The sequence below is a fragment of the Lepus europaeus genome, chromosome 19 (assembly GCF_033115175.1).
Source record: "Lepus europaeus isolate LE1 chromosome 19, mLepTim1.pri, whole genome shotgun sequence".
NCBI classification, from domain to species: Eukaryota; Metazoa; Chordata; class Mammalia; order Lagomorpha; family Leporidae; genus Lepus; species Lepus europaeus.
In genome coordinates, this window is record NC_084845.1 from 72,452,360 (window position 1) to 72,462,073 (window position 9,714).

The 9,714-nt window shown below is 54.1% G+C and overlaps 1 protein-coding gene across 2 annotated transcripts in view; it reads left to right on the forward strand.

Moving 5' to 3' along the window:
- SPIRE2 (spire type actin nucleation factor 2) overlaps positions 1-8,706 on the forward strand; it is a 29,543-nt gene extending 20,837 nt beyond the window's left edge. Inside the window, exons 11-15 of one of the 2 annotated variants that reach the window (XM_062176267.1) lie at positions 2,032-2,166; positions 2,295-2,362; positions 6,052-6,079; positions 7,004-7,119; positions 7,475-8,706. In XM_062176267.1, the coding sequence (XP_062032251.1) occupies positions 2,032-2,166; positions 2,295-2,362; positions 6,052-6,079; positions 7,004-7,119; positions 7,475-7,697 (570 nt within the window). In that variant the 3' untranslated portion in view covers positions 7,698-8,706. The remainder of the gene's footprint in view (positions 1-2,031; positions 2,167-2,294; positions 2,363-6,051; positions 6,080-7,003; positions 7,120-7,474) is intronic. The other variant, XM_062176268.1, reaches the window with a different exon arrangement.
- Positions 8,707-9,714: the final 1,008 nt, after the last annotated feature.

A 9,714-nucleotide genomic window follows, 5' to 3' on the forward strand; every position in this document is an offset into this window, starting at 1 on the left:
ACCTACTGCGCCACAGCACTGGCCCCAGGATATATGTATTTTAAAGATTTATTTATTTATCTGAGAGGCAGAGTGATAGAGAGAGGTCTTCCATCCGCTGGTTCACTCCCCAAATGGCTGCAATAGCTGGAGCTGGCCTGATGCGACACCAGGAGCCAGGAGTTTCTTCCAGGTCTCCCATGCGGGTGCAGGGGCCCAGGGACTTGGGTCATCTTCCATTGCTTTCCCAGACCACAGCAGAGAGCTGCATTGGAAGTGGACTATCCGGGATTCTAACTGGTGCCTGTGTAAGGTGCCAGCACTGCAGGATGCTTAACCTACTCGCCATAGCACCACCCTCTCTGTGTAGGATTTTTTTTTTTAATTTTTAATTTTTTTTTTTTGACAGAGTGGATAGTGAGAGAGACAGAGAGGAAGGTCTTCCTTTTTGCCGTTGGTTCACCCTCCAATGGCCGCTGCAGCCAGCACATCTCGCTGATCCGAAGCCAGGAGCCAGGTGCTTCTCCTGGTCTCCCATGGGGTGCAGGGCCCAAGCACTTGGGCCATCCTCCACTGCCTTCCCGGGCCATAGCAGAGAGCTGGCCTGGAAGAGGGGCAACTGGGATATAATCTGGCGCCCCAACCGGGACTAGAACCCGGTGTGCTGGCGCCGCAAGGTGGAGGATTAGCCTGTTAAGCCACGGCGCCGGCCTCTGTGTAGGATTTTATCAAGTGAGCCACAGTGGCGTGTGGGGGTTGTTGCAATGTGCTTGTCACTGAAGGGGTGCTTGCCCTCGTAGTCCTGGGCTAGTTACACACTGCTGTGTGAAAGGACCTCACAGTCAGAATAGCAGGTGTGTACCACCTCCTGTGGTTTCTGAGGGCTGGGAATCCAGCAGTGGCCCAGCTGGGGTGGTCCTGGCTCTGGTCTCTCAGGGGCTGCAGTTACAAAGTCGGCGGGAGCTGCCGTCCCAGGGAGGTAGAAGCCATGCTGTCTTTTGCCACCCTGTCTCGTTGTGAGTGATTTGCTAAGTCCAGCCCATTCTCAGAGGGAGGGGAACCAAGGCCCACGTCTTGGTGAAGGAATTGGGACACGTTTTAAAATCATCCAAGACAGACAGGCATTGTGGCGCAGCAGACTGAGTGCTGCCCAGGACACTGGCATCTCACAGCAGAGGGCCAATTCAAGTCCCGGCTGCTGCTCCAAGCTTCTGGTCTACCTTCCGGCTAATGCCCCAGGGAGGCAGCAGGCAATGGCCCAAGTATTTGGATTCCTGCCACCCACAAAGGAGACCTGGGTGGAATCCCTGTCTCCTGGCTTCGGCCTGACCCAGCCCTGGCTTCTCTGGGTCTTTAGGGAATGAATCAGTGAATGGGAGATCCTTCCTCCTCCTCTTCCTTTTCCCACCCACCCTCCTGTCACTCAGCCTCTCAAATATTAAGTTGAAAAATCTTTTCAAAATAAATAAAATGACCACAAGTCTAAAATGGTTTCTAGAAGGTCTGACTGTGGCAGCCTGAGACCCTTGTGGCCTTCAGTCCACCTTGAACGTAGTGGACTCAGGCCTTATCCGAGGGGCAGGCTGCTGGTCTCTCTGCACTCAGTAACATCTGCAAAGTGTAGAGGGACTGTTCAAGTGCACATCGCACCATCAGTTGGCAACAGAAACTGGCACCTCAGGTCACAGTGGAGGCATGCAGGGGCCCTAGTCTGTGCAGTGCCAGCACCCCACAAGACTGAGCGGGAAAATGACGTCCGTGGTCCCTCATAGGCAGTGCCGCTCACGAGGACAGGGCTCCTGGGCCTCTAGCAGGAGCCGAGATTTGAGATGGGCTTTGGTGCTTGCAGGTGGGGAGCACAGGGGGATGTGGTCAGCAAGGGCTGGGGTAGGCTGGACAGGGCAGGCAGCAACAGGGGCCTCCTCAGAGAAACCGGAGCCTGCATGGCCCCCAGGACGAATGCACAGAGGCCCCGGTGTTCTGGGAAGTCGCCAGACAGCTTGGATGGGGGTCCAAAAAGAGGGAGACTCATCCCCTGGATGTCCCTCCCAGGAGTTCAGCCACCCCGTGGAGAGCCTGGCCCTGACGGTGGAGGAGGTGATGGACGTGCGCCGCGTGCTAGTCAAGGCGGAGATGGAGAAGTTCCTGCAGAACAGGGAGCTCTTCAGCAGTCTGAAAAAGGGGAAGGTGAGGCCCAGCGCTCCCACTCGCCCTGCTGGTTGGGAGCCTGGGCAGGGGCACGGGGCGAGAGGCTGCAACTCCCCACCCCCTGGTCTCTGGGCAGAGTCGGGCTCTAGCGGGGCATTTCCTCCCAGGTCTGCTGTTGCTGCCGAGCCAAGTTCCCCCTGTTCTCGTGGCCCCCCACCTGTCTCTTCTGCAAGAGGTGAGCCTCCCGTAAGCACCTGGGCCACAAGTTAATGTGGGCAGGAGGTAAGATGCCTTTAGCCCAGGGCTGACCTGACCAATAGGCTTCCTGGGTCTATGACTGTACATGGCCATTGATTCCTTAAAGGTGTGGAATTAAGAAACTGTTTAAATAGCTTGAGTCAAGAGAGTAGACATACTCCATCGAAACAGCCAAAAACGGAACAGCAAAGGATGTGGAACCATGGTTTTCAGGACACTGGAGAGAACCTGCCGAGGGAGCCCTGCAGGGTTTCCAGGTGGGCGGGCTATGCAGACTGAGGCAGGGGAGCTGAGTGCAGCGTCCAGAGAGAGATAGCACAGAGGACCCCGGGGACCTGCCACAGGGAAGGCCTTCCTTGAGCTTTGAGTGCACTGTGCAAGGGGCGACATCGGCCTAAAACAGAGCTTGACGAGCTGCAGCCCGCAGGCCAGTGACCTGTCCGAGCGTTTCGTATCTGACCCTTTGCAGAAGAGCTTTCCTCAGCCTGCGCTAAAGATGTAAAGGACCAGAGTCACCTGGCGTCCATCAGCCACAGCTGAGAATGAAACCCACAGGCGCCGAGTGGAGGGTACACTCAGGCGTGTGGGGTGAGTGGCCCAGGCTGAGCTCTGCTCCAGGCCTGGCTGGCACGTCGTAAAATGAGACCTCAAAGGACTGACGTGTCCCGGTTACCCTGCTTTCCTGCCCGAGCAAAGCAAAGGCTAGGGAATAAAGACACACAATGCCAGTGGTCAGCGTGGCTGGCCCCCATCACAGACCCAGGCATGCCAAAAGCAAGCCAAAATTAGTGCCAATGTGCTGTGGGGTTTGGAACGTGTGTAAGTAAAACACGATAGCACTAGGACGCGCATGGCTGCTATGCTCATTACTTGGAGGTAGACTGTGTTACCGCAGCCCTGAAGCAACCACTAACTACAGAGATAGAGTGAATTAAGGCAACAAAGCAGATAAGATGGAATCATAAAAAACTTCTGATCTAGAAAAAAACAGAACCAGATAGGGGAGCAGAGAACAGGCAGGCAGGCAGACACTCAGGCACAACTCTGTCAGTCGCCACAGCAACCCAGTTAAAAGGCAGAGTGTCACAGACTGACCGCTGCTAGGCAGCTGCTTAGCCTAGCAGCTAAGAGCCTGGCAGGGACGCCTGCATCCCCTCCCCGTGCACCTGGAGTTCAGACCTGGTCCACCACCTGCTGTTGTGCAACCTGAGGTCCGGCAGGAGAGTCTGCTCTCAGATGGTGGAGTCCCCACCACCCACACGAGAGAATGACCTTGAGTTCTCTGGGGCCTGGCATGGCCCAGAGGGGATGTGAGCCTAACGGTCTGTCTTCCAAACAGATCAACATGTACATAAATTATGTTTAAAGAAAAAGCAAAACCCAACTATCTGCCATCTACAAGGCATATACTTTTTTTTTTCAATAAACTTTTTTTTTTTTTGACAGGCAGAGTTAGACAGTGAGAGAGAGAGAAAGGTCTTCCTTCCATTGGTTCACCCCACAAATGGCTGCTATGGCTGGCGCGCTGCACCGATCTGAAGCCAGGAGCCAAGTGCTTCCTCCTGGTCTCCCATGTGGGTGCAAGGACTAGAATCCGGCGCCCATCTGGGATGCCAGTGCCACAGGTGGAGGATTAACCAAGTGAGCCACGGTGCCAGCCTCAATAAACTTCTAAAGATTATTTATCTGAAAGGCAGATCATAGAGAAAGAAAGAGAGAGATTAATCTTCTACCTGCTGGTTCACTCCCCAAATGGCTGCACTAGCCAAGACTAGGCCAGGCTGAAGCCACGAGCCAGGAACTCCATCCAGGTCTACAGGTACTGGGGCCATCATCTGCTGTCTCATTTGGCTCATTAGCAGGAAGCTGGATAAGAAGTAGAGGAGGCTGGCGCTGCAGCTCACTTGGCTAATCCTTCACCTGCGGTGCCGGCACCCTGGGTTCTAGTCCCGGTCGCTCCTCTTCCAGTCCAGCTCTCTGCTGTGGCCCGGGAAGGCAGTGGAGGATGGCCCAAGTGCTTGGGCGCCTGCACCCGTGTGGGAGACCAGGAGGAAGCACTTGGCTCCTGGCTTTGGATCGGCGCAATTTGCCGGCCATGGCGGCCATTTGGGGGGTGAACCAACAGAAAAAGGAAGACCTTTCTCTCTCACTATCTAACTCTGCCTGTCAAGAAAAAAAAAAAAAAAAAGAAGAAGTAGAGGAACCAGGATTGGAGCAAGCCCTCCATGAGGGGATGCTGGCATCCGTCATAAGCAATGGCTTAACCCACCGCACTACAATACTGGCCCCTAGATGTGTACTTTAAATATAAAGACCATGGGCCAGCAAGGTGAAGGACAAAATAACCCACACTAAAACCAGTCTGAGAAAGCTAGCATTGGGCCGGCGCCATGGCTTAACAGGCTAATCCTCCGCCTTGTGGCTCCAGGACACCGGGTTCTAGTCCCGGTTGGGGCACCGGATTCTGTCCCGGTTGCCCCTCTTCCAGGCCAGCTCTCTGCTGTGGCCAGGGAAGGCAGTGGAGGATGGCCCAAGTGCTTGGGCCCTGCACCCGCATGGGAGACCAGGAGAAGCGTCTGGCTCCTGGCTTCGGATCAGCGAGATGCGCCGGCCGCAGCAGCCATTGGAGGGTGAACCAACGGCAAAAAGGAAGACCTTTCTCTCTGTCTCTCTCTCTCACTATCCACTCTGTTAAAAAGAAAGCTAGTATTGGTGTAGGTATACAGAGCAAGAATATTACCAGATATAAAGCACTTTATTTCATAAGAAGGGGAAAATAAGCCTAAACTAAATAAACCTAGTAAGAGTCCAACTACACGAAGCAAAAAGGACAGAACTATCGCTTCTCGGCCTTTTGGCTAAGATCAAGTGTAGTAAAAAGGACAGAACTGCAAGGAAAAACAGATAAATCCAGTTAGAGATTTTAGTACTTTTCCCTTACCAGTTGATCAAACTAGCAGGCAGACAGAAAGTTTACAGAATATTTGAGCAGCAGGATCAGACAACTTGACATTTATGGAACCGCCGACTCAGCAGCAGCAGACTGCACATTCTTCTCCCGTGTACACAGAACATTCACAAGATAGCCTATGTTGGGGCCATGAAAGTCTCCATAAACAGAAAAGGATTCAAGACACATAAAGTAAGTTCTCTGACCACAGTGAAATAAAATGAACTCCCGGGTTTGCTGATAGACAATTAATTGTAGGTCACTCATGCAGGAGAACATGGTTATTCGTTTTAGGAAACCTCTGGACAACTTTAGCTAGTGTCGCCCCAGATGTATCTTTATAGCACGGCATGCCTATTGCCTGCTTTTATCGTAAAGTTATGTGCATTGCTGGCCAGGACCATCCGACTCATCTCCTAATATGTTTCAGCTTTTACAAGGCGTCTCCTTTTGAAATCGTGTGTGGGGATGGAAAACGTCCATTGCTGCTAGAAGGAAGCTACTCCCTGGGCCTGTGGGCATCACTGGCGTTCCTGTGCTCAGAGCCAGACACACACAGCTGGGGGGTGTGGGGGACCATTTCCCCAGATCCTCCAGGGTGCTTAGTGCAGAGGAAAGCAGGGGCCAGGCAGAGGGCAAGGACAGTTTGGGCCAGGATGTGTGAGGGCACAGGGCGCCGCCTCTGCACACTGACTGCCTCCTCCCTTCCCTTCCAGAGCTGTCTGCACTTCCTGTAGCATAAAGGTAAGGATCTTGGGGATCTCTGGGATCTGATGAGGTGGGACAGGGGATCACACACCTCACTCCTCGCCAGGCTCCACATCCATCACCTCCTCCCTTCCCCTTCCCTATACTTTCTAAGACTGTGCTGTCTTTAAAGACCTCGTATGTATTTTGTTTTTCAAGAGTTATTTATTTGAAAGGCAGAGTGACACAGAGATTCTATCTACTAGTTCATTCCTTAAATGGCTGCAATGGCTGGGGCTGGGCTGGGCCAAAGCCAAGAGCCCAGAACTCCACCCTGGTCTCCCACAGAGGTGCAGGGGCCCAAGGACTTGGGCCATCTTCTGCTGCTTTCCCAGGCACATTAGCTGGCAGCTGGATGGGAAGTGGAGCAGCCGGGACCCTAAACCAGTGGCAGCTTAACCTGCTGTGCCACAATGTTGCTCCTCCCCACCTCTTTAACATTCCACGTCAGGAGACTCATGCCTTTGGGTGCTCTGCCACGTCCTTGGCTGTTGCTGTTTGGGGGATGCGTGAGCACAGAGGTGCTCAGAGGTGATGGATAACAACACTTCAGTGTGTGTCACCCGTGCACTTCAGTTCACAAGTAGGACTTGGCTTCAGAGGGGCATCTACCACCATGGTCCCTGCTTTGCGTCCTGACTCCTGGAAAGGAAAACTGACACCTCAGCAGTGTTAACTGATTGAGTGCAGGGAATGACACCATAACCTGTGTGCTACACAAAGGCACAGTGCCTGCTCCCTAGGAATCCCTGCCTGGATGAGCAGGAAATTCAGCTGGGTGTTCAGTGAGCAACAGGAATACGCTGGTCTTCAGAGGCATCAGAGTGGAGGGTGGCCAGCAGTCCGGCCTCAGGGCTGGGGGACGGGTGTGCAGCTGGACTGCTGTGGGAGGGTCTTGTCCACCTGTCCTTTGTGTTGCAGATGAAGATGCCTTCCAAGAAGTTTGCACACATCCCCGTGTACACACTGGGCTTTGAGAGTTCTCAGAGGGCGTCGACTGCCAAAGCCTCCCCGACACAGAGACGAGACGTCTTCCAGTGCGTTCCTTTGCTTTGTGGCCTGTGTGGCTGTGGTGGGCAGGTTTTCACGCTGATGTGGGCACTCGGGCGATGAGAGCTGGACTCATCTGCCTGAAGGGGCATCCCCGAAAAAATGGAACTCCTTGGCTGTTGTTTTGAGACAGATCAGGAGGGCTCTGGGTGATATGAGACGGAATGGCAGGGCCCAGGACTCAAGTTCCCGTCAAGGGAGAGCCTCTACTGGGACGAACTGTGCGAGGCACATTCATTCCAAGAGTTGATATGGATGCCAGCCGAGGAGAGAATGGGGACCCGGGAAGGGGCGTGGCATGGCTCCTCTCCGTGACAGCCCTCTCCTGTCTGCCCTGTCCAGATCTCTGCAGGGCCCACAGTGGCGGAGCGTGGAGGAGGAGTTCCCCCACATCTACACCCACGGCTGCGTCCTGAAGGACGTCTGCAGTGACTGCACCAGCTTTGTGGCCGACGTGGTGCGCTCCAGCCGCAAGAGTGTGGACGTCCTCAACACTACGCCACGCCGCAGCCGCCAGACCCAGTCCCTCTACATCCCTCACACCAGCGCTCTCGACTTTAAGTGATGGCCTCAGGCTGCCAGGCCCCGGGGCAGGAGCCCAGCTTGGTCCTGGGGTGCTGGGGCACAGCTGCCTCCCACGCTCCTGAGCTGTGCATGTACATATACATGTACATATATACACATATAGATACATTTATATAATATATACACACAGCCTATATTTATATACATTGTCTCCAGCTTTCATTTGTGGCTAGGCTCTCCCCAGCCCCTCAAGATTCCTTGGGGAGAGGGCAGGGAAGACAACAGGGGAACAGGTTTTCTCACTGAGGAGAGGACACAGAGGATTCTAGATCGTGGGTCTCCTCCCACTGACTCCACTGCCATGGAAGCTCCTCCCTGGCTGCACTTCCAAGTTGGAATGGGGCACATGGATTCCCAGGTGTCCCACAAAGTCCCCGAGGCTGTCTGCTCTCGGACCCTGGCCTGGCATCCACAGCCCAGGCACCCTGCCCGGCCCAGCCCTGTCACACTCTGGTGCTGACCTCCACTCACTGCTGGCCCAGAAGGCCCTGGTGATCCGGCTACAGAGGGAAGCAGTCCTGTGCACTTACGCACACGGCTGCTCCTGGCCTAATAAAGGTGACCTCCCAGGCTCCCATCTCAGGTATGCACACAGCACTTGCCCAGCTACAGCACTGGGCCCCTTCCCTTGGGGCTGAGTGGCCACCTGGGCTCAGCAGTCAAGGTGCCCCGCATGACATGAAGGCCTACTTGGGTCCACACAGCCCCAGCTGCCTCCTCTACCAGCTTCAAGTCCCTGGTCACGCTGGTCTGGGCTACCTGTCACCCACGCTGGCAGCACCTGCTAGTGCCCTGCCTGCTCACAAGGACCCAGGAGGTGAGTTCTGTCACCACTGCACCGACAGGTGAGGAAGCTGAGGATCATGAGGTAAAGGAATTTGGCCAGATATACCCAGCTTGGGCACACGCTGACCCTCAGGGAGGCCTGTGCCTTGCAGTGATTTATAACAGGGCTGCAGGAAAGAATGCTTTTCATTGGCTGGAGTCCAGGAAATTCAAATTAGAAAAATTGTATTTTAAAGGTAGAATGAGAGAGAGAGAGATCTTCCATCTGCCAGTTTCTTCCCCAATGGTTTCAACAGCCGGGGCTGGACCAGGCCAAAGCTAAGAACCTAGAACTCCATCCAAGTCTCCCATGTGGATGGCAAAGGCCCAAGTACTCGAGCCACTTGCCGCTGCTTTCCTAGGTATATTAGCAGGGAGCTGGATCAGAATTCAAGCAAAGCAGCCAGGACCTGGACTGGTGCTCATATGGGATGCCTGTGTGTTGCAGGAAGCAGTTTAATCCCCTACACCACATTGCTAGCCCCTTTCATTCTCTTAAAAATAATAAAACAGGGGCCAGCGCTGTGGTGTAGTGGGTGGAGCCGCACTTGCAGTGCCAGCATCCCATATGGGTGCCAGTTCGAGTCCCAGGTGTGCCACTTCCAATCCAGCTCTCTGCTATGGCCTGGGAAAGCAGAAGAAGATGGCCCAAGTCCTTGGGGCCCTGCACCCGTGTGGGAGACCTGGGGGAGGCTCCTGTCTTCGGATCTGTGCAGCTCTAGTCCTTGTGGCCATCTAGGGAGTGAACCAGTGGATGGAAGACCTCTCTCTCTCTCTCTCTGCCTCTCCTTCTCTCCCTGTGTAACTCTACCTTTCAAATAAATCTTTAAAATAAAAATAATAATAAAAAAGGTTAAGCCACTGCTTGGCATGCCTGCGTCCCATATTGGAGACGCTGGTTTGAGTCCCGGTTACCTCACATTTCTGACCCATGATGGCCCAAGTACTTGGGTTCCTGCTACTCATGAGGTAGACCTGAATGGAGTTCCCAGTTCCTGACTTCAGCTTGGCTTAACCGTGGCTGCTGCTGCCATTTGGAGAGTGAACCATAGGATGGAAGATCCGTCTCGGTCTCTATCTCTGTCACTCTGCCTTCAAATAAATGAATCTTTGAAAAAAGGTAGGAAGGAAGAAAGCAGGGACAGGGCAGGCACTGCCCTTGGTCACACAGC